The sequence below is a fragment of the Sebastes fasciatus genome, chromosome 13 (genome assembly GCF_043250625.1).
Source record: "Sebastes fasciatus isolate fSebFas1 chromosome 13, fSebFas1.pri, whole genome shotgun sequence".
Lineage (NCBI taxonomy): Eukaryota > Metazoa > Chordata > Actinopteri > Perciformes > Sebastidae > Sebastes > Sebastes fasciatus.
In genome coordinates, this window is record NC_133807.1 from 19,612,598 (window position 1) to 19,638,566 (window position 25,969).

Below are 25,969 nucleotides of genomic sequence, written 5' to 3' on the forward strand. Positions count from 1 at the left end.
TAACCTATTTCCCATGTTTTTGTGTCTAACTGACTAATAGGGACAACGATACCAATACAGTTACTGAAACTGGTCCAGTATTGAGGGAGAGCGCCGTAGCAACAGCTGCTCTCAGGCTGCAATATGGTGTTATTGAAGTAAGCTGGCACCGTCATTTACGTCCACTAAAAGTGCTTGTTTTTGCCATGACAGGCTCTGATTGTGATAAGTTTCTGACATTATGGAAAGAGTCTCGCTCAAGGAGAAGTCTCGTTGTGACGTGTTGCCGGAGGACAACGGTGGAATAGTGGAATGGAGTGGTTGGAGTACAGAAAGCGTAGCTTAGTGTTATCTAAAAGATTTTCAATGTCATGGCTGAATATCTAGATGATTTCCACAATGAGGACGAGGTCGAGGTCTTTCAATTCGATGGCCGCCAGTATTTTTTAGAGCCAGAGTGTACGGATATTAAGATCTCCTCCTTGAGCGGGAGTTGGACATAATAACAAACAGACCGGATCAAGCGAAAGGTCAGAAAAATGTTTCACTTCTCTGTAGGGTCCTTTCAATAATGTTGTCAGACACTTATAATAACAATCTGAGCCTGTCAGTGTCAAAGACAAGCACTTTTAGTGGACGTAACGTTACACTGACGCTAGGGCTGTCAAAGTTAACATGATAATAATGCACAAATTCCTTTTAACGACACTAATTTCTTTTTGGCTTTAAAGCTGATGTGAAGTCACTGGCATCATATGAAAGTAGAAAAACCTAAGGAATCCATTGGTACCAATCATGTCATACTAGCTTGTTGCAAAGAAGGCTAAATAACACTCTAAATTTACGCTAAATTTTGGTGAGGAAAAACTGGCACGGCCATTTTCAAAGGGGTCCCTTGACCTCTGACCTCAAGATATGTGAATGAAAATGGGTTCTATGGGTACCCACGAGTCTCCCCTTTACAGACATGCTCACTTTATGATAATCACATGCAGTTTGGGGCAAGTCATAGTCAAGTCAGCACACTGACACACTGACAGCTGTTGTTGCCTGTTGGGCTGCAGTTTGCCATGTTATGATTTGAGCACATTTTTGATGTTAAATGCAGTACCTGTGAGGGTTTCTGGACAATATTTTTGTCATTGTTTAAGTTTAAAGGTACATTTTGAACAGATTAAAAAATGTGTGATTAATTTGTGTTTAATCACGATTAACTATGGATAGTCATTGCGATTAATCGCGATGAAATATATTGATCGATTGACAGCCCTAATTGACTCGTGAGCAGCTGCCAGTTACAGCGTTCTCCCTCAATACTGGACCAGTTTTAAAAATTGTTGTCCCCATTAGTCACTTAGACACAAAAATATATGGTCCAGGTTGAAAAGTACCAAAGTTACCCTTAAAGCAATTCTTAGATGATCAACACAATTCAAAACAATCTGCAACTGTTTCAGCTCTACTCTGCAGTCTCTAATTTCACATAAGGATGGAGTTCAACCTTTCTCTCGTTTGCATTAAAACAGGAATTTACTTTTCAGCCTCACTGGTGTGTTTGTTGATTTTGCCCAACACTGATCAAAAGTTGCTATTCTGATCAGAAACCCCTCAAGCAGTGTTTGAAATCTTCAAGCTGCAAGCCGAGTCGACAATCTGTGAATGCCTCCACAAACAAAGCCTGTTCCGCTGACAAGAAATGGGAGGCTTTGTTTCCTGGAGCTTACAGTTTTCATTTGCACATATAGCACAAATAAGCGTCATTTGATTGTAGTACTTGTGTTACAAGACACTCAGTTCTCTCCACATCCGTCTTCAGTCGTCCAGGGCATCCTCTTATCCTCAAAGCTGTCCCATCTTCTGTCAGTCAGCTCGAGGATCTGTCCAGACAGTCTGGGATCTTTTTGTTTCGAGCTTTGGGGCGACGTGTTCATGAGCCGAAATAATGTCCAAATGATGCAAATACAGTCAGTCCTGATTAGATACATGTAAAACAAATGATGCTGATATCTTTCAACCTATTTTTGCTCTCTCTCTTTCTCTCTCTCTCTCATACACGCCACCTGAATAACAAACTGATTTGATGTTGCTAGGAAACAGGTCCTTTTCTTTTATTACTGTCATGTTATTCTAATGTATTTTCAGAATTCAATCAATTATGTTTTCCTGTCTGTACAGTCAATCAGAAGGAAAACATAAATACAAACAGGAAGACTGAACTCCATCTATCTGCGAGAATAAACGCGACTAATTGGGAGTGTGAAGGTGACGGCAACGCCTCACGTCAAACTTCAATATAATATGGCAGTGCATACATAGTAATTAATAGTGCAGACATCACTGTTGTCTGCAGCATGAAAGACAATGTGACATCTGTATGCGTTCTAATAAAATAAGCAGGTTTTCTAATGCGATTCATCACGGTTGTCAGTGCCTAATATCAGCCTGCTGCTACCATCACAACAGAGGATCTCTTCCGTGACAAGGATCACCCTCAATACTACACACAAAACGGTTTGTTTTACTCTAATTACACATCTGATTAAGCAACAAAACATTGCAGGTGAAAATGATCTAACATGGAGATATGATCGCAGAATGTCTCCGTTCAATAACAGCAGTTTCCCAGATAGAACTATACTGACAGACACATAAGACAGAGGAGAAGCCTGGTGTGAAATTATTTTCAACTCGGGTCCTCTTGGGTGCTTCACAATGATGATTCACCGTTTTTACTTCCTCACTGGGACTGAGGATTTGACGCATTTTAAAACAGGCAACTCTAACGTAAAGCTCAAACATGATTCCTGACTACGAGGTAGATAATGCCTTCTGATTTATGTTCCTTATATTTTATTCATCAGAAAATATAGAACTGTATCATAAAGGGAAATCACTGGATATATCTGACAGTATTATAGTTCCATTTTTAGTATTGTAGGCATTCCTTCCTCAGGGATTGAATGTACTGTATATGTCCATAACTGCATGTGTTAGGGGTCCAAAATCACATGATAGACCAAAACCAATGAACTCATGCTGCTAACAACAAGTATTGCCTGTGTAGCCCAAGCCTGATGCATCTTATTCCTCTGTGCCACTGAGCTCCCATTATTGTCCATTATTATTCCCTGCAATATTTACTCAAAGCTACCACAAAGAACTTTATTTTGTGTTGATTTTGGCGGCCCGGGAGGATAAAAACGGTGGTGTTTCTGAGCACCATGAATCCCTTTAGAAAACCTCTTATTTTATTGCAGCAGGGTCTGACAGTCCCGTGCCTCCCTTCCCTCCAGGGGGCCTAGTAATATGGCCTGGACCTCCAGCAGTGTGGGGTCGGTGTTGGCTCCCAGCGGAGTCCGGAGCTCCGACTGCAGGTCGAAGGCGGAAGCGAAGCCGGATGCGAAGCCGGATTTGAGTCCGTCCAACCGCTGGTAGCTGCCGGAGGCCCCCGCTGGAGTCTGAGCCGAAGGAGTTTCTAGAGAATCCGACCTGCCTGGTGGCACCGATGACAAGCATTAAGATTAACTATATAGAAATAGCCACTCTTCTCGCTGATTTACTTACAGGTCATATAGGGGCATCTGTATTAAATAGAGACTGTTTTATAACCAGTTAAACGTTTCTCACAGTAACTTTAAAGTCATGGTTAATGGGAACGGAAAAACACAAAGCAAAGCAATCTTTTTGTTTTTACTTTTCTATTCTTTGTGTTATTGCATAGTTTTAACTCTTCAAGCCATTTCAATTCTCAAATGATTAGGGCTGCCCGCTTGTAGTCGATTAGTCGAATAATCGGTCGTTTTGGACTTAGTCGACTCAGATTTCTTTAGTCAATTAGTCATTTTTTATGCTTTTTTCATGCTGAATGACTTATTTCTAAGAAACTTATGAGCACATCTCTGGGAAACACAAGATTTAAAGTGGTGCTTTTGTGCAATTCTTCGTGGAGAAACGCAGTTTGACAGATCTGTTGATTAAATCAACTAATCGATTAGTCAACAAAATCGTAGTGTTAGAGTGTTATTTCTTTGGTCAAGGACAGCCCTACTAATGAGGGCCTGTGATGAGGGGTCACAGGTACAGTAGACTCTAATTTTATGATTTCATTTGTATTAATCCAGGGTTCAAAATAGTCCTCAACAAATGCACTGTTTACTCCTGTTTGAGTAATGTTTGTGATCAGCAGTTATTGAGCAAAAAAAAAATACAGTCTCAGTCTTTAAAGATGATTAAAGATGCCTTCAGTGGGAACAAATGGGCTGAGTGCAACACACAGGCTGGGAGATCGGAATAACACATTGTTGGTTTTGGTGTTTTCATGAGTTTGACTGATAATAAGAAAAATATAGAATAACTCCAGCCTTATCCTTCAAATGTATAGTATGCCATATCTGTCATTAATTACTGTAATTTCATGCACATTATAGGGTTTTCCATTTAATTTCATTCTAAATTGATTGTGTTTTTCTGCATTAATTAAAAATGAGAGCCTCGGTGGTGTCTCTGAGGAGTCAAATCCATTAATGATACTGCAGCGAGCTCACAGTTCGAAACCCAGTGAAGTCAAGTGTGAAATATGAGGTCCACCACTGTTGACAGAGATGGACATAATAAGACAATAACATTAATTTAAATATAAATCCCTGTGGGTTTTATGCTGTGCAACACCCTCTGACAGCGCGTCGTGCATTTCCACAGACTTGACAACCAGCTCACACAGAGGCACGCACATCATTTGCTCAACTGAATTAAAAACCTCCAACGTGGCGGTCTCTGCTCTGAGAGCTCAGCTCTGACAGCAGACTACTGGGTCAACAACTGTGGCCGGAGCAGCCCAAATCTACCGGCCTCATTTGCAAACTCTCAATTAAAGTGAGAGTGCAGGCGGGCCAGCAGCCTGAATGGATAACTAAGATCAACAGTCTGGCGCTAATGATGAGCGCTCAGCGTACGTGCACGGCTGAGACGCAGTGGGAAGGATGTAGCACCAGGGAGCTGGCACGGCAAATGAGAAAAAGGTGAGATACTCTTTAATGAAGAGCAAAAATAGGGTCCTACTGGAGCACATTTCACATGCATTAAGAGTATATAAAAATGCTAAATCTGAGTGTGGAGACAGCATCAAAATACGCATTAAATAAAACACATTCATGAAAAATGGTCAATCATTAGTCCTTCAAATCCAAAATTGTTCAGTGTTCAGCATCTGAGGTTATCTTCCATGTTAAAAATAGACACAGTCGTCAGTACAAGTTTAAGTTCACATGGTGGCAGCAGCCGGTGTTTAGGTTGCTATAGAAACCGCAGGTTCATACTATTACTTTTGGCTTCAGATGAAGCTTCAAAACAAGACTGAAAAAAAAACAAAATCAGATGAATGATTTTACCTGTGCCACTTTATTTGTTGCTACGAGGCAGGCAAGGAAAAATAAAAGCCGGAGAAAAAGGAGAAAAAAAAGAAAAGAATAAACCTCCGGAGAGATCAGATCAGAACAAAACCACTCAAGTCCAGTTTATTCTCCCCCAAGATCACAGTGCTGTCAAGCTAATGGTAACACATGACATTAATGAAAACAGTACTCAACAAGAAACCTAAAGAGTATAGCAGAAAATAAAGAAAGAGTAGAAGAACGACAAAATGCATACATATAGCATACTATAAAAATGACATCCCCATATACATACATGTATACATACACACATATAGTACATGTATACAGTATTTACATAAAACATGTAATAATTAATAACAAATTAACTCAAAGTGGTCAACTAAGTAAAGATGTAAAACGTACATTCATACAAGATTAGTGGTGCCTGCTAAGAGTATAATCTGGTGCTAATCAGAACAGTGTACATTTATTCAAAATTCTCTGATTCCAGCTCCTTATATGTGAATATTTTCAGGTTTCTTTACTCCTCCATGACAGTAAACTGAATATATTTGAGTTGTGGACAAAACAAGACATTTGAGGACGTCATCTTGGGCTTTTGGAAAAACTGATCGACATTTTCTCACCATTTTCTAAAATTTTATAGACCAAAAAACGAATTGATTAATGAGGAAAATAATCGACAGATTAATCGACAATGAAAATAATCATTAGTTGCAGCCCTATAAAGTAGTTTATCTAAGGCGTGCACATCTTCATATGCCCAGCTGAGATCTATTTTACTGTCTGGATGGCATGTTTGGAAGGTGTAAATTGGATTTGTCCAATGTTTCTTGATTACCTAATTTATTATTTAGTCCATGAAATGTCAGGAAATAGCCATGTCAATTTCCAAAAAGGTAATGTCTTTGCATTGCTCCTTTTGTTCGACCAACAGTCCGAAACTCAAAGTTATTCAATTTACTACAATTTAAGACGAGGAAAAGCAACAAATCCTCACATTTGGGAAAGTGCAAACGTCAAATATTTCTTATTTTTGCTTGAAAAGTGACTGAAACGATTAATCGGCCATCAAATAAATTGCAGATGGAAACATGGCTTTGGAACCAGAGAGTCGCCAGTTCAAGTCCTCGTATGGATCAAATATGGACTGACAGCTGGAGAGATACCAATTCTGCTCTGGGGGCGCCGTACCAAGGTTGACCCTGCATGTGTGCTGTGTATAAAGAGGGATTTGCAAAAGATACATTTCAAATGCCAATTTCCTTGTGGATTGTGTGGATTGACAAATAATAATAAATTGAATTAGATTGGATCGACTAATCGTTTCAACTGTAGTCCAATGTGCCATCTCAGTGATATGGAAAATTGTATCCATTTAATTTTCTAGTGTCGTCTCTTCACATCTGAAACATCTAAATTAGCATGTTACATGGGGAAGCCTGACTTTTGTCTTTTATTAGGAAAAAAAGTAAAAGTGCTCTCTTTATTTCTTCCCGCTAAACAGCAAGTTGGTACTGTATATAATGTTATGATGGCTTTCATTATTGGCTTCGTGTGCAAGTGACTTAAAGATGTCTTGCTGAATTTTTGATGTTTGACATACATACAAAAATACATGCATTGACACATACTATATAATATACATACAGTTTACACACACACACACATCTAAACCCATGTGCCCGTAACTTTCATGTATAGTAAATTCACTCAAACACATACATAAACTAAAACAGGGGGTGATGTGCTCTCCTGTTATATGATGAGAGGTCTCTGCAAAAGCAGCGGTATGCTTTATTGCTGTGCACTAAAGGAGACATGTGGACATCAGAAGAATGTGGTGTAAACTGATACACAATAAAGCAGCATTTGTGATGCCCTCAGAGCCTGACTGTGCATGTAATAGTGTGGTTGATGTGTCCTTGGGGGACAGGCAGCTTGTGCATAGCCTGCTCACAGCAAGTCACAACTCTGTCATAAATGCCAAACGCATTAAAACATTCTGTTGACAAGAAATAACGACCTGTGGCTTCGGCTGGACGACCAGCGGAAAACACATGAATAGAAGACATGAATTATTTCTAATGTGCTTTCGGAGCTGCACTGCTATTACTTGTCCCTAAAAGGCAACAATCAAGTAAACTATGAAGAGATATATTAATAAACAGCGTGGCTCCTGCTTCTTGCTCAAACTCAAGCAAGGCTTAATTTGTTGTTTCTCCTAAAAGCAAATGCAGAGAGGGCATCACAACTTTACTTTTAACATCATAAGTTAATCTTCTGCCACTCAGAGTGCCCAGAAGGATTTCATTACATATCAAAATTTTCAATCCACCAAAATTCCACAAATTCCCTTCCTCCCTCGTGTGTGGTGTACCTCAAGGATCGGTGCTAAGCTGCATTTTATTTTCTCTGTACATGTTACCCCTTAAGCTACATTATGAAAAAGGATGGAGTGTTGTATCACTGTTACGCTGACGACACACAGTTGTACCTCCCTTTGAGATCTGGTGGCCCTGATATGCTGAAACGCCTGTTTGACTGCCTAAGGGATATATAAAGCACTGGATGGCGAGTAACTTCTTGAAACTTAACGAGAGTAAGACAGAAATAAAAATTTTGGACCCCCCAGATATTGCTAAAAATGTAGCTGGTGACCTAGGACCACTCTCTGGTTAGGTCAAGCCCTACGCTAAAAGTCTTGGCATTTTATTTGACCCCAATTTTAAATTTGACAAAGCACATGTTCTCTTTTAGAGATTTCGAGGCAATAATTCATGTTTTTATCTCTAACATAATTTTATCTCGCGCCCTCAGCTGGTGCAAAATGCGGCTGCGTAACTCTGATTTGAATGTCATTGCAGTGGAGTGAAATTTAGAGTTGACTACAAGATATAACTTTTTGGTTTTTAAGCTTCGAACGGGTCAGCTCCAGCATATCTCAGTGACCTTTAACATCCCCACTCTCCTCCTAGAACACTGAGGATATCGGATAAGCTGCTGCTTTCCATCCCCGATAGTCCTTTGAGGCGTAATGGTGACCGCGCCTTTTCCGTGCCCGGGCCCAAGTTGTGGAATTGCCTCACTCTACATGTTCGATCAGCCCCCACAATCTAATGCTTCAAATTCAGGCTAAAAACCCCACTTATTTTCTCTGGCTTTCAATGTGTGTTAGATACTGTCAATATGTCAACTGCGGGTTGTTTTTAAACTGTGCTCTATAAGTAAACTGACTTGACTTGACGAATGCTACATCCATGAAACACCATCATACAAGACTTGTGTGCATGTGTGCACGCCAGTGACTCACCTGCGAGGTAAAGGGTCAGGACAGTGTGTGAGGGGGCTGCTGGCGGTGGGCGACGGCTCCCTTCGGCTCCTCAGCGACTGGCTCCTTTGCACCTGCCTCAGCACACTACTCTTCAGGTCCAGCAGCGTCGTCATGATCTTTCACTGCCACAACAGACACAAAGAGCAAACATCAAGACGCTGTCACTCTGGTGCAACCCCTCTGATTCACAATCTCTATTCTAGAGAAGTGAGGCAAAATACTTTTCATTTCAGCTGTGGGATCACATTTATCAAACCAGCTGTTTCTATAAATCTTTTGGTCTAATCGGCTGCATAATCACCCCCTTTGCTCTTTTAACATAATTATACTCTTCCCCAGCACAAGGTGTGTTCTATTTCGGTCTAACCGGTGCCGTGGGTGGTGCAATTTATCCTCCAACCTTTTGGTCTGGTCAGTTCAGACTCAATCAACCTTTATTTTTGGGATCACACTTGGTTTCTACAAAATATGCAAATTAAAAAACCTCGCCGCAGAGCTGAGAGCCACAAGAGCCCCATAACAACAAAGTCATAAAAACGGCTGTATCATTAAAATTAAATAGAGCTAAGTAAAAGCTATGTTTAGAAATGAGTCCCCTGGATGTGTTAATCGTAGACCTGGGGCGTCTGCAGGGTAAAACATTACAGAAAGACCTAAAAACTATGCCCAGAATATGTTGCAAAAACAGCTCAGTCAAAGCCAGATGATGTCGAAACAAAGAATATTGAGATTTCTACTGAGGGTCAACAACAGAAGAGCTTGTAGGAAAAGTGTCTGGGCTTCACAGAGACGTAGTCTCATAATGAGGCACTATGGTTTAATGAGAAGCACATTCAGTAAGAATGTCTCTACCTACTGTACCTGTACAACTCACAAGTATGACAATCTATAATTAAGCTTGTTTTGTTTATTGAATAATTTACACTTTACTTGGTGAAAACATGGCAGTTTTGCAATCAAAGCCAGTTAAATGTTTATTGTTCACACTAAGAACTTACTAAGAACAATACTTACACAACATGGAGCTGCTAGCAGGGGGCAAGGGGTTGCTAGCATTTTTTTTTTTATCCTAGCTTAGCTTAGCTTAAAGAAAAAAGAAAACTGGGTTGGGTTACTTTCTGCTGCGCTACAGCCGCACCTGATTTGACTGCTATCAGGCCATTAAATGTGCATTATCACTCACTAGCATCATAGATGTGGGTCATTAGGGGCCTGCTACACCTACTACGTTGTAAAAGTGAAAGCAAAACTTATGCTGCCTTCAAATGAAACTTGTGAGCTTGTGTTTACAGTGAGAACACCGCTGCTAAGCAACGGCAATATTAACGTTACTGTCGGCGTCAAGAAGCCATAGAGGCTAACAATTAAGCAAGCTAGCAAGTGAGTAACATAATGCAGGAAAAAGACAAAGGAAAAAGACGAGGCCGTTGGGAATATCAACATTTTCCTCAGACATATTGTAAAATTACGAAGAAAAACAATACACAGTATAACTAAAATTGCAATATATTGACTTATTATCCATCCATCTTCAACCGCTTATCCGGGATCGGGTCGCGGGGGCAACAGCTCCAGCAGGGGACCCCAAACTTCCCTTTCCCGGGCCACATTAACCAGCTCTGACTGGGGGATCCCGAGGCGTTCCCAGGCCAGAGTAGAGATATAATCTCTCCACCTAGTCCTGGGTCTTCCCCGTGGTCTCCTCCCAGCTGGTCGTGCCTGGAACACCTCCCAAGGGAGGCGCCCAGGAGGCATCCGTGCTAGATGCCCGAACCACCTCAACTGGCTCCTTTCGACGCAAAGGAGCAAGGACTCTACTCCGAGTCCCTCACGGATGACTGAGCTTCTTACCCTATCTCTAAGGGAGACGCCAGCCACCCTCCTGAGGAAACCCATTTCGGCCGCTTGCACCCGCGACCTCGTTCTTTCGGTCATGACCCAACCCTCATGACCATAGGTGAGAGTAGGAACGAAGATTGAACGGTAGATCGAGAGCTTTGCCTTCCGGCTCAGCTCTCTTTTCGTCACAACGGTGCGGTAAAGCGAATGCAATACCGCCCCCGCTGCTCCGATTCTCCGACCAATCTCACGTTCCATCGTCCCCTCACTCGCGAACAAGACCCCGAGATACTTAAACTCCTTCACTCCAATTAACTTATTATGTAACGGTAAATTAACTTCCATGGCCTCCGCCATTTCTGACAATGTCAACAAACACGTCACAACTCGTGAACTCGGAGCTTTCAGAAACTTTCCGCTTACGAGGTCGTGAAAACCACAAGAGGGGGTCGTTCATATGGACTCTTCTTGTGAACACGATAAACACGACCCCATTTGAAGGCACCATTAAAAGCAACACGTTCTAACACGTAAAACTGAATGAAACGTTACATTTTGAACACAAACAAAAAGGCTTCTTTAGGTTTAGGTAACAAAATCACTTGGTGAAAGTGAAAGTTAACGCTTGTGAACACAAAGACAACTACACATTGTTGGTTTCACACAGGATGCAAATCCCGGCCTCCTGGATGAAAGCCCTGTGTTTTGTGTCCCATCCATCTCCTCCGATCTCCAATCTGTCTGTCTATACTAAAGCGCCTCACTTCCAATTTTGCTCCAATCATAATTACCACAGTCACTACAGGTCACTGTCGTCTTCTTTTATTACTTCTTTCGTTGATCGTTAATAGATGACAAAACCTACTATTGGGTGTAGCAGGGCCCTTCTGACCCACATCTATGAGGCTTATAACCACTGATAACACACATTTAATGGCCTGATATCAGTCTAATCGGCTGGTTGATTAGTGAGCGTTATCGGTGCTGAAACAGTAGTTGGATTTTCTTGCCTTTGGACAGAGCCAGGCTAGCTGTTTCCAGCCTTTATGCTAAGCTAAGTTAGCCGGCTGCTGACTGTACTGTAGTTTAATATTTATCAATATACGAGAATATACAATCTACTCATCTAGCTCAATAAAGCATGTGTATATCTCAAAACTACATATATTGTGCACTTTGACCAACCATTGCATTCTGAGGACAAAGAATTTATCATGAGAAACCAAATCCTTTTTATAATTTCCAAGAATAACGTTTTCAAAATGTTGTTTTTGTTAATCCGCCTGGGCCTAAAACTGATTAATGAATGTGTTCACTAATAAATGATTGATTCTTAATAGCATTAACCAGAATTATTAAAATAGAAAGCTATTTAGGAAGGAATTGGACATTATATTTAATAACCACGTTAATATTTTAAAAGCATTACTTTCTTTATGTGGCAGCTTTTCACTTTGATGAGGTATAACAGACGCAGGAATGTTATCCAAGCGTTTGCAGGGAGATGCTACTTTGGTCTGTCGTGACTGTGAAATATGAATTTAGAGAAATGACCTCAGAGAAATTGGCACTGTGTTGCTAAGCAATTCACTGAGCCCGAGCGGGTCTTTCTCAGAACCATAAACTGAACTCTCATTTTGGCTTCATGGCGTCTTTAAAGTATAACTGAATTATACGACCTCATAATAATATTGTGCACCGTCAGTGCTTCCCGCAGTGGGAGAGCTAAAGAATAAAGGAAACCGTTCTGTTTAGGGATATTTAATGAAACTGTGCACGTCTGCAATTTCCCCCAGAAAAAAGGTGAAGTAAGAAGCAAACGTTGCAGTTTCTTTTCAATAGATTGCTTTTATATCAGTTCAGTGTATCCTCTTAACTGTGACCAAAGCTGAGTCTGTAGGCACAGAACTTCTTTAATGGGAACATACTGTATTCTACGTCATTAAATCACCACATAATTGACGTGAATATTATTTTTAATGTCCCTTTATTGTCAAAAGTCAGACACTGAACTTCATTACGTGTCTGCAGTATATCTACCCTTTATTAGGAGTTAATCCTTTTAATCTCAACAGAAGGTTGGGTGTCTATAAATACCTGCGGTTCAATATCGAAGTCGGTCACTACACCCTCACAGGAACAGAATGCATTTATGATCTGCCTCATTTTTCAAGTACAACATAACATTTCAAGCCACTCAAGGCTGTTTACATTGCAGCAGCCTGCGTTACATTTCACTATTCAATTTCAAATAAAAAGGCATGAAAATTATCTGATTTTGAGGTCATTAATGGCGTAAATGTCTGTATAGTTCCTACAGCAGAAAACACTCAGGGATGCTCACACGTCTGCCTAGCAACGGAGGAAGAGAGTGAAGCTTATTGTCAAATCAAAAGAGTCTCCTTAACGGCATCCAATTGCTTTTGTCCCCGCTTGTCCAATTTACTGCATGTTGAATGTGATGTGAGCTCCAGTGATACCGGCTCCACCTGGATGTCTTTAGAGAGCCTCCAACAGTCGGCCTGCTGATGAGCAGCGGCGAAGAAAGAAGAGACTCCAAATAAAAAGAGAGAGGAATGACAAGGGCACAAGAGAGAGGCTTTGATTGATGGAAAAGTTGTTTCAGAAGACAGTCAGACAGACTCAGACAGTCAGACGCTCTTTTCAATAGTTGACAGCTGACGTCTGTGTGAAAAAAGGCAGCAATGAGCCACGGTTGCTCGGAGCTTGTTCTGATTTTTCCAACGAGCAAAAGACACAATAGTCGCTTGTTATTAACAAACTGTGAGGAGGACAATTAGCTCAGTGTGTATGCGGAAAGAGACTCATTTTACAAATTGATTTTTCTTTGGTTTGAAGGTTGTTTTGAATTACAGTCGCTTTCACCGAATGGATTCCTAGAAAAGGAAACATATTTGTGTGACTGCTATCATTCGGCGCTCCAGGCCAATTGCACACAGAGAGCAGCGTGGAGTCCGCTTTCCAGCGCAGAGTGAGCCAGAAATTCGTGGTACGAGAAGTTACATCATCGGCTGAGCCAGAGGACAGTATGCTATCGATCCAGGAGGCTGACACCTGTTATCCACTTGGAGCATCCACACTTTACTCTATTAGACTCAAGTGTCTGGGCTCCTTCTCTGTCAGATATCATCAATGTGTCATTTCCAACTGAGAAACCGGTGGAATTTCCTCTTTTTTTGTTTTACTTCACATAGTGATTCCCTATGTTTCCCAAACTGGCAGACAGGGATGAGGTGTAAACATAATATTTTCAATCAAATGTGGCGGACATACTTGTCAACAACATGTCTTGTGCTTTAGGATGAGTTGAAGTAGCGAGTATTGATGCGTCACGTATGATGGATTTGTTTTTGGAGTGCCACTGCTCGACATCTTGAGAAAGCTCTTGGTGTTTGAGTCTGATTGAATCTCAGAGCGGTGGAGACTTGCTGCTGTCAATCTCCATTGCAGCTGCACTGAAAATATGCCATAAATATTAAAGGCTAAATTTAGATATTTATCAACAGGAATAAGAAACAGCGGGGTAAAATGCATAGAGTGTTTTTACCTCTTACAAAAGGAATATTATATTTGAGGGTTTCAAAACGTCTTACCTACAGTATAAGGCTTTAAATGAACTAGCTCCCTCATTATATCTCCAGCTTTATTTCCCCATATACTCCATTACGCCCTTTACGCTCCCTTGATGGCGGTTACTTAATCATTCCTTGATTTAATAAGAACTCTTTTGGTGGTCGAGCATTTGCCCACCAATCTCTCACTGAAGGCTCTGTTGATACTTTCAACTCCAGGCTGAAAACACGTCTATTTTCTGTTCACTATGACCCCTCCTAATTTCACCAGCTGGGAACCCAAATCACTGCTATAGCTACCCATTAGGGTTATACTGTATGATCTTGGTTTTTAAAATGACTAACCTCAACCTTGTTGTCACACTAACATGATTACCTGTGTGAGAGTATGTGTACTTTTACGTGTAATATTGTGTTTTCTTTTCTGTTGTTTTTTACTGACTTGTAAAGTGTGCAGAGAATCTCTGGGTAAATGGGCATTTTAAATAAACTGAGGGTCGCAGGTTCAAACCCGGCTTGGGGCCCTTCTGTGTGGAGTTTGCATGTTCTCCCGTGTTAGCGTGGGTTTTCTCCGGGTTCTCCGGTTTCCCCCCACAGTCCAAAGACATGCGGGTTAGGTTCATTGTTGACTCTAAACAACTGGACTGTCAAAAGAAGACATTTAAAGTCATCACGATGGACATCTTTCATAGTTTTCTGACATTTAATAGACCAAACGAATTATCGATTAATCTGGAATATAATCGGCAGATTAATCGATAATGAAATAATCGTGAGACGCAGCCCTAAAGAAAATGTCGAGGAATAACAAAGGTTAATCCGATTTTAGTGGTAATTTGAATCAGTTTTATTTCTTATCCATAATGTTCCAGTATAGAGGAAAGTCTCCTGCAGGTGCATTTATGTGCATCTTGACCGTCAGAGGCTACTGCTCACTGATTTATGCTCTACTTACTGGGTGACTTTATATCTAACAATGTGATGCTCTCTTCATGACATCTCTAAAAGGCCGTGCAGCTGAAATACCTGAGGCATGTTTTCTCGCGGTGGTAAACAGGAAAAATGTTCCAAACAAACCTGCTCAGGCATCACATCATATCCACTACACGCAGCCTGGTAAGCACCGACTGTTGACAGCTAACAGGCACCGCAGAGCAGCTGTCTCCCAGGTGAACTCATTTCAATTACGGGAGTGGATCTCTCCCAACTGGATTTCACTCTGTCTCAGCCGTCAGCCCGTGGTGACAAAACGGGGTCGACGTGCCACCGCCGGTGGGGCGCCGGCTGCCAAGGAAACACTGTCAAAGCCAAGTAAATGCCTTTCTCGCTACATTGGTGCCAAAGTCGTGCCAGGGAAACACTTTCTAATGCTCACCAGTGTCTCTCTTGTGAGAGCCAATGAGCCCGGCAGCCAAAGGCGCCTTGCTGATAGGGATGGAGTGTCTCTATGGTAACAGCAGAGGAGAGGGAGCTGGTAAATACAGGTAAACGGAATTCTACAAAGTCTGGGGAAAAAAAAGACCCTTGGTGTTATAATGTGTTTACATTAACGCAGTAAAACATGAACATATATATATATCATACTGACATGTTTAACACAACAGGCCACATTCTTCACCACACAATAGAGACAATCAGTGTTTAACCCAACGGTGTCACATCTTAACTACTGCTGCTGCTGCTTCACATTCCTTTTCCTGTGTGATGTGTCCAACGTTTAGGCATCAGAAGAAAAGAGATCCTATAGCAGGTCAATACCGTAACACGGTTCACAATGCGTTCTGCACCAGTCGGTCATTAGCGGCTTCAAGCGAACGCCTCAAGCTTCGTCTTTGTGCCGTTTTCAGTAACGCACCTTTCTAAGTCATTAGTCTTTTGTTGTTGAGCACTTCTGCAAGTGTCAGTTTGAGCGTGAAAGCTTCATCCTGAGAGTGTTATTGAGTGTTTCAGATGGGGGGGTGGGGGAGACACAGAGAGAGACAAAACAGAGATGCAGGGAGGGGATTATGCCTTTCTACATGCCTTTGTCTTAAAATCAATGAAATTAGGAGCACGCTTTTAATTCATTACATTCCCCCCTGAGTCTCCAAAATGAAATATTAACAGTCTCCCTTTTATATGATGACATTGACGGTTAATTGAATGAAAGAAGCACATTTTGAACTTCATTTAACCACATGAGCCGGAGGGGATGCACATTCAAATCAGTAAGTAGATTATTCTGTTAAAAAAGCATGACTATCATAACCTTTTACGACAGAAGCAGGAGCCTCGTCATTGGCCATCAGCGTTATAATTATGTGAGCGGCCCTCGGGGGACGTATATGAGCTTAATGGAGCAGGCTGCCAATTCTGGTGTCAGATCTCTAACAAGCTTCCCCAGTAGATTGAAGTGTGGATGATCTATATACTGTATGCACCTGTAGATAACACCTAATCTATAAAGCACTCAGCTCCAGCCCAAAGAAACATCCAGCCTGCTATTCCCCAAAAGCTCCCAGTGCCTGTGTTGTCAAGGCACATGACAGGCACTTTGGCTTGGAGATTGATTGCCAGAGAAAATCCAAGGAACTGACGGTTTTGTTAAAAGGACGTCTGCACCGCAGCCAGAAATCACACAGCCACGCACAGACATATAAAACTTAAACAATGGCACAAATCCTCCCTTATTGTGCCACAGATAATACGACACTGACTCCAGCAGCAACACTGCTTTCAAAAATAGCAGCCATTCAGTCTTTATGCAGAAGCAATAATGCCATCTCCATAGTAAAAAAACATCAATCTGCATCTACAAGAGACGGTGCTCCAACACAAGTGATGCTCTGAGTCACACAACTGCTCACACACTATTATTAATACCTCTGATTACAACAACTGAGCATTACCATAACCTTTTTATCTTGTCTCTTTGATTGAAGACAAGTTTTTTTTTTTTTTACCACTGCTCTACTGTATGATTATAAGATGAATTAATGACTAATGGACTCATAATGATTGGTTTAAAGTGGCGTATAGAGGTGTATGTGCATGTAGTCACTGTCAATATTAAAAGCACAGGTAAATTACAGACGCAGGCTGCTGTTGCTGTCACTGGGGGGAAAAGATAATTCTAGCTGAGCGACATCTTTGTGTGTGTGTGTGTGTGTGTGTGTGTGTGTGTGTGTGTGTGTATGTGTGTGTGTGTGTGTGTGTTTGTGAGAGAGAGAAAGAGAGAGAGAGAGAGCTCCACAAGCATCTTCCAAAGCGCAAAATTGATTTATACACAGTTTGAAGCTCAGCAAGCAGAATGTGTCAGCTTCTGATGGGGTTCAAATTAACATCAACAGGTCTAAACCTGCCTTCATTTTCATGCCACTTGCTATTTAAAAGGAGAACACAGTGAAGCACATCTTCCAACACTTAAGCCTATTACAAATGTTTCAAAAAAATACATCAAACAACATGTTTTCAAAGCCAACTTCAGGCTTTATCTTCATCTGATGTGATGCTGCTCTGTTGCACCTGCATGTGTGATTCTTGAAGGGTGTGCAGAGTAATAGATTACATAACAGGAGAGCAATTAAAAAAAAAACACACAAACACAATAAATCAACCATAAAAACCTTATATCCAGCTGTCAAGTTTTGGGTAAAGCCAACATTGTGTAACATTTTACTGAGATGGACTGCCTGAATGTGGTTTCACACTGAGACACCATTAAGATGAACAGAAGGGGAACTTTTGGCCATATGGTAGACACAGAGGATCATTTATGATCTTTGTCTTCTCACAAAAAAAGTGTAACAGATCTGAGCTCACGAGCTCCACCATACAAGTATGCCAAAATATAATCATTTATGCAGTAATATTATCAACTTTAAAAAGATCTCTAGTTATTTTTCAACTACAGGGAATTCAGATCAACAGGTGCCAATGAGCCAATTCCTCCTTCATAATGACAGGATGAGGCAGTAAAGCTGATGCATGTTTTAATTATTATTCTAAACCCAAATTGTTCATACTGTTAAATGATTTTAATTATGATAAAAAAAAAGAAATCCAGCTCACCTGTGTCTCCTGACAGTTTTTTCCAGTGTGAAATGTTTTTTGTGGCTGCGTGTGTCAGAGTTGCTGTGGATAAATCTCTGATCTCTGCAGCAGCAGGATGCAGTTTGCTTCTGTCAACGAGACGCAGATCAATTTAGCTCAAAACAACGTTTGGATTTTTTTTTTTCTTGCGATAGACGACAGACAAAAGCTCATTTTAGTCCTTCTGAAATGCTTCCTGAGCTCAGGCTCCGCCGATGCTCACCCAAATATGGGCATAGGAAGTGCAGCGATACTTCACCGCCCCTCGACTACTGTCGGAAATATCGCAATTAGCCTACGAGTTGAGTTGCACGACACAAAAAAAGGTTGAGTGCAACAGGGAAAATGGGATTTTGATATAGAGAGAACCCATGGTAGGTGTATTTTAAAAGAACAGTGCGTAGCATTTAGGGGGATGTATTGCCAGAAATGATATTAATAAGTATGTTTTCTTTAGTTATAATCATCTGAAAATAGGAATCGTGTTTTCGTTAACTTAGAATGAGCCGTTATATATCTACATCCGGAGCGGGTCCACCAAACACTGGCTCTAGATAGCTCATTTGCATTTTCACACTTTTGCGTCGGCCACCGTAGTTTTCCTACACACTTGGAGCACACAGGAGGAGTTTCAGTTCAATCTGCAACCTCACCGCTGGATGCCGCCAAATCCTACACACTGCACCTTTAAATCGAGGTGTAGGCTGTACTTGTACATGTACTGTAGCCTAGGCAAGCTACTTATTGTGTTTTTTACACTTGCGATTTCATAGCCTAGCCTATTTGGAGTCTACATCATAGTTGGTCACATGTGCTGTTTATAAATGCACCTAAAGAAAACGGCGACTTCTGACCTGATGTGTTTCATTTGCTATTTGATATTCAGTGTAAATAGAATGCTTTGTCTTTTTCTACACAAAACTAAAATTATATATATATATTTATATTTATATATATATATATATATTATAATTATTATAATATATATATTATAATATTAATATATATATATATATATATATTAATACTAATACAAAATGTAATACATTTTTCACGTCTAACTACTGAAATGAAACAGCGTAACAAAATCAGTTTTACTGATTTTAGATTTCATGCCAAAAACGAAATCAGTCTAACTGATCTTCTTTAGTGAAGTGAAGCAATTATTCAAAAATGTACACTGCTTTTGTTATGCTGCACAGATTTGGTCGTCTGTCCATAAGCTGACCACCTGGCCAAAAGAAGATGAGAGCACTCTTGGTTTTACTTTTTCATATTTTTCAGTGTTAATATTTAAATAAAAGAAGGGGTGGGATTAAATAAGTTTATACTTCTTCTCAGTCCTTTTCGAATATGTAAATCAAGGCATCAAGTGTTGACAATTTATTTTTCTTATGCTTTTCATTGTATGTAAATACTACTTGTTTCTGACTGTCCACCTGTTGGTATGATCATTCTTTTTCTTTATTTTTTCTTTTCTTTTCTTTTGTGTTCTACATGTTCGAAATACATTTTGAAATGAAAGAGACTTTTTACATCAATTAAAAACAAATGTAGACCAATATCTATAGGCTGCTATACCATCTATTGCCTATATCCATAATGCAAAAAACAACAACTTTGAAATGTTTTTGATTTTAAATAAACTACATGTCACTATATGTCAACTATAATGTATATGTTTCACTTTACTGTTATTTTATACAAAATAACAGTAAAGGTATCTGTCTCTCCATGCCAAGGTAAGGCTAGTACTTCCGCCTAAAGGTGCTTGAATTACAGTATTCCGATGTGCTCCTGAAGGCATCATTTGACTGTTGCTGAGGGATGTCGCCGAGAAAAATCCCCTCAGCGACGAGAGAGCAGGTTCATCTGTCAGTCACACTGACATCCATGTACTTTTACTTTGTTCCTCCTAATGAGCTCATCCAGTGCTTTAATATCACACTTTGATAGGATCTGAATGTTAATGTGCTGCTCAGGAGACCAAGAAGATATCACAGTCTGTGTGCACAGTAGTCTATAGGTCTCACTGTCTATAGCACCAACAGAAAAATAAACAAAACAAATATTTTAAATTTTTCACATTCTGTCAATGAAAGCTAATGTACTTAATTTTCTTATTAACAATAATTGTAAAATTAAATACTGACGTTGCATTTTTTTTTTTTTTTGCTTTTTCTGTGCTTGATGTTTATTGTATTTATGTATAAAAAAACATTAAAAATTAGACAAATATTCAAGATTCAAGAGTTTTATTTACCATTTGCACCTAATATAAGTACATTGGAATTCTGAGCAGTTTACACCGAGTCAGCTTTAGGAAAAGAAAAAAAAAGGTAGAAAAGGCACAAGGTAATTACAATACAAAATAAGTAGCACATTCAACTCAACACAATAAATAAATACATTATTAAAATATAAAACGCCCTCAGTGTAGTCAATAAATAAACTAAACGACCCTCTGCATAGGAACGATACCACCAGAATACAAATATACAGTATATACTGTATATATGCTCCATGACCATGTTAAAAGAACTTGTAACTCTCAAAAATATCTTTAAAAAAATAAATAATTAATATATTTCAGACAATTACTCAGTGGAAGGCAGCATATTTCACAGTATTACAGTCCATTCAGTTCAGGTGTACTGTGTGTCAATAATGGTATGGAGGTGAGGTGTGGGGTATTTGTGTCCCTCTTTAACGTCCTTTGACAGTCTGATTGTAGCTGGGAAGAAGCTGTTGTGAAACATTGTGAAATATGCACTACACATCTGACACATGTAGACGTATAATGTCAGTCAAATCATGTGAGTTTCCATTTTAAAAGAAACCGAAGTCACTGCCCCAAAAGCCTGTTGTTTCACTGTATTTGTCCACCATGTCCATGAAATATTATAAGCACTACGCATTATTACATTTGAACTATAATTTCCTAGTGATTAATAGAGGATTAAGCAAGGGATTAATATCTAAATAATTGAAATAAAACATAATTTCCTTTATGTTACTTGTGTTAAATTGACTCCAATATGTTCCGGTTCAGTGCTTCGCATGAACGGCACTCTTACAGTAATATTTACAGCACATGCATATAAGAGCATAATGATAAAACAACACTTGTAAGCCCTTGTATATCATAGCACACGTCAGGCATTTTCTCACTCCTCTGTTTGCAGAGTAGGACACATGAATGCAAGGGCAAGTGCACAAATGCTTTAAATAGACACAGGAGCATTAATTATATGCTTGTAGAGTAGAGGTGCCTCTCTCTAAGCATAGAAATGATTTCACACATGATCATTATATAGTAGCAGGCGCCATCTCATAGCATATAGGACTGACAGTTCACGAGTGGAACCCTTCATCATCAGCATCAACAAAGTCAAAGCTTCCTGCGATTGGGAGTTTCCTTATCACTGTTTACCTACAATAATACAGGAGCCAATTCTGAAGCTTTCATTACGTCATGTGGAACAAAAGTGAAATTTGTTTTTAACGCACAGTTTAACATAAAATCATATCTGATCGATTATTTGGAAATAGCGTTATACTGCAGGTATTGTGGATCCATGCTGCAAACGGCAGACTGCTCGAAAGGTTTGAGAGCTATTTTGGAGCTGCTTCACACACTTCTGCAAACACACATAGGCATTCAAGGAGATAATAGCTGCAATTCAGTGTTCGAAATGATTCATACATCCATCGCTTCACAGCTCTACTTGATCCTTAGGTGGGTCATGATTGGATAATTGTCAATGTTAAAGGCTCGAGTCGGTCGTTCTTCAACTTTGTTTGGTGTTTTCTCACCGATGCATATCAAGAGAGGGGTTTTTCTCTTATACGAGTGATTGTGAGTGCCTCCTGAGCTGTGAGTGAGTGAGGGGGAAATAACACAGACAACAGACAGACGAGGAGACTGAAACTCCACTCGGGAGAGTTGCATCAGAAACCGTCTCTAATTCACTAATGAGGAAAAACAAAAGCGAGATTTCTCTCTGATTTGTTTGATATGTTTTGATATTGTTTTAAAAATCTCAGCAAAATTGAACACAAGGCTTTTCCTGTGTTGAGTGATAAGACACATGTGACCCTTTGCCTTGTTTCCATGGACACATCATCAGAGAACTTCCCCAGCTGGCCCCCCGACTGCATGTGTTGACGGCAAATAACAAGTGAAGGATTTAGTTATGACCAAGACAAAAGCAAAACATGTCAGATACATTGCATCAATTACAGTAGATATATTGGATATTGTTTTTTGAATTAACATTGTGTTTACTTGTCTTTTGTCGTTGCGTTAATTCTTAAATTTTGTATTAATTTACTTTTCTCCAACGAATGCAGCACCAATCAATGTCAAGTCTGCACTTTCCCCTTTTCAAATCACACACACTTTGTCTACAATGTTCGGAGTCATTCACAGGTCACTCAGACGCCGTATTCATTATAGTCGTACCGCTGCAACTTCTGGAGATGCAAGTCAGTCTTTCTTCTTTTCTTTTCTTTTCTTCTCTCTAGTACTGTGTTTCCCAAACTTGTTTTCTGGGGACCCACTTTTAAAAATGACAAAACAACGCGACCCAATTCACAATAGGCCTTATCCATAAATCATGAGAAGAGTGAATTTACAAGAAGCAGAAGAAGAAGAAGAAGAAGAGGATATACTTTGTTGATCCCCGAGGGGAAATTCAATTTTTTCACTCTGTTGTTATTTTCACCCACACACACACACACACACACACACACACACACACACACACAGGCCCGGAATACATACACACATGCACAAACAGGACCTACACGTGCATTAATGGAGAGATGTCAGAGCGAGGGGGTTGCCCATGGACGATGCTCAAGGGCACCTCGGCAGTGCCCTGGCACCTCTCCGGCTACCAGTCCACATGCGGGGACTTGAACTGTCAAACTCTGGTTCTCAAGCCAAGTGCCTACAGGCTGAACTACTGCCGCTCAAAATTTGTCCGTAAAGAAACGTCCCTGACCATTTTTACTGCCATTTCCACATCACTATATTTTATCTTGAATAAGTAAACCAGCAATTTCAAAGAGATATACTTTTGATAAATCATCAGAATTGTGGGGATATATTAGCAGAAATGGAAAATAATATTCATAACTATGTTTTCATTAGTGTATAATCAACTGAAACTAAGAATTGTTGTGTTTTTGTTAGCTTAGAATGAACCCTTCATATCTAGGGAGTTCACGATACCGCCATGTTTCTACAGTAGCCCAGAACAGACAAACTAAACACTGGCTCTTTAACACTTTACCTGAAGGCCACCGTAGTTCTCCGACACGCTTGTGAAACTGCGGTAACGTGAGTCAGAGAGAGCAAAATCGTGGTACCGCCAGCCGCCGTCTGACTTCCGCTGCTCTTAAAGTAATGTTACTATATGGTAAGGATGTCCTCTGAGCGAGGCGTACGGTGTTACCACGGTTTTGCACTCGGCGGCTCACATTATCACAGTCTTGGAAAGGGAGGAGTGAGCGGAGGGGTACTCAGTTGGTTGCAATCTGCAACCACGGCACTAGATATCACCAAATCCTACACACTGTCCCTTTAAATACTTTATAAATGAGACCAAATAAATGCATTTCGGTGGACTTAACAGGCTCTTGTTTTACTCCTCTAATCAGTAAAAGAAAAAGAATATACGCTGGTCTTTCATATTGAATTCAATGTTATAAGTAGGCTACAATTATCAGAACAAAATGGACATTCAGGCTCCCTCGTGTGGCTCAAAGGTGTACTGCAGATATAAATGACAATGGAAGAAGTTGAATAGAAAACATTCTGCAAAATATTTGGTGACCCTAATAAAATCTCCTGCAACCCACCTGCGGGTCGAGACCCCATCTTAGTATATAATGTTTAAAACCAGTGCAGAGAAGAGAGGTGTATTGTAGATGCTTTGTAATATTGTGTTGACCGACTTGGTTTGAATTGACAAAAGAAGGGTTGAACATTGGTCAGATAACCGTGGTCCGACCCTGGTCACGGTGTGAAAGAGGTATAAGTGGAAGTGGCAGAGTGAGCATGAATGCTTCCCAACAGCGTGTTCACCAGCATTTACCGCTCGGATTACAGATCAATACAGAGCAACTGCTGATCCTGCTGTTTGTATCAGAGCTCAGCCATAAGCTTGCAATTGTACAAGTTGCACAATGAGTCAGCAACATGTTTCTATAGTGCTCCCACTCAGATTTGACCCACTTCGCTCAATGATGAGCGGCATAAAGCTGTTTCCAAATCTTCCAAAGTAGCAGTACATGCAGCAGAAAAGAGGAGAACAAGGTTTGAGATGCATGTACAGCCACCCAGTGGTGAGCAGTGTGTATGTACTGCACTCTCAGTGATTGGCACACACTATCAATATCTAAGCTTTCACCAAGGTGGAGCACCAATTCACCCCTAGGTGTTTTGCTCACAAATCACAGTCATTCATCAATCCAATTTTCTTTTGACTTGTAATGACCTGTTTGCCAAAGACTGTTGGATCACTGCCACAGTGACACCAAACAGAGGTTCATCTCTACTCAAAACTGTGTGATAATCAGTGTTAATGTTTACAGTATTCACTCCATCAGTGAGAACAAGCAGCTAATCGGCACATAACAACAGCGCTTTGGTTTCACCGAACACACTCAGACTCTCTTCAATCGAGTTATCGCAAAGTGATGAAACTAACAATTTTACAACAGCAGCATATGATGTTGAAAATGGGCATATTTATTATGTTGTGTACCGCCTCTTCATCACAATTTGCCAAGAGGTTTTATTAACATGCACATCAGATTTTTGCCTCCACAATTACAGAAAGCAAAGCTCAATGGAACAGTTAGTTCTATTAGTTGATTGTATTAAGTACAAGCCCATCGTGACAACTCTTTCTTTTAGGATTATCATTTACTTTATCATTTGTTTTCTATTGCTGAATTCATACCATCTGTACTGTAATTACAGCATGGGAAATGAAACATAAATTATTCACCCAATATTTGAACATACAGTGTCTATAGGATGCTCTACCTTAAGTAGATAATAAAAGACAAGTGCATTTGTATATTCATCATATTAGCTTCATTGGGCATCATTAAATCCTGCTTAAGATATTTGTGGGTGTTTTTCCTCCTTTCTACCGTCTTTATCCATCTTCTCCACCCACTTAGGCCTACATAAGAAGGCAAAGTTGTTATACTGTTTAAAGGATGATTCACATTGATTAAAATACTTACGCGTGTTAGCCTCCAACTGATTCTGCTCTCACACTCTCACGTATTTAATCATACATATCCTGCCATTAAGGCGACAATGTTCTGACTACTCTGAATTACACCTGCGATGTTGCAAAGACATGAACAAAGTGATAAACTAATGCATTTACACTTCATCACCATGTCAATCTAAGAAATACAAATACATACTGCACACACACATATCACCTTCTATAATAACTGCAAGCAGGTACTCAATATTTAGACTCATTGTGCCTCCCTCAGGCAGAAGAGTGAACTGACAAAGAGCATTAATTAAAACATAATTATTTCATACATTTCTATCTTGTTCTTAATGATTTGTGTTTGTTTTGACACATGAATGGACAGCCTTGATTTAACCTCAGCTCTTTCATAAATTCCTCCTCCAGTCACGTCATGCAGAATGGGCTGGAAGAAAATTTACAAAAAGTGATGTCTACTTATCCTCCACACTTTCACTCAGTAGATTCAGC

The 25,969-nt window shown here is 40.1% G+C and overlaps 1 protein-coding gene across 1 annotated transcript in view; it reads right to left on the reverse strand.

Moving 5' to 3' along the window:
• Positions 1–18,470, reverse strand: part of baiap3 (BAI1 associated protein 3) — a 46,183-nt gene extending 27,713 nt beyond the window's left edge. Inside the window, exons 1-2 of the mRNA XM_074656039.1 lie at positions 18,189–18,470; positions 8,686–8,828 (exon numbers count right to left, since the gene is read on the reverse strand). Coding sequence (XP_074512140.1) covers positions 8,686–8,819 — 134 coding nt within the window. The 5' untranslated portion in view covers positions 8,820–8,828; positions 18,189–18,470. The remainder of the gene's footprint in view (positions 1–8,685; positions 8,829–18,188) is intronic.
• Positions 18,471–25,969: the final 7,499 nt, after the last annotated feature.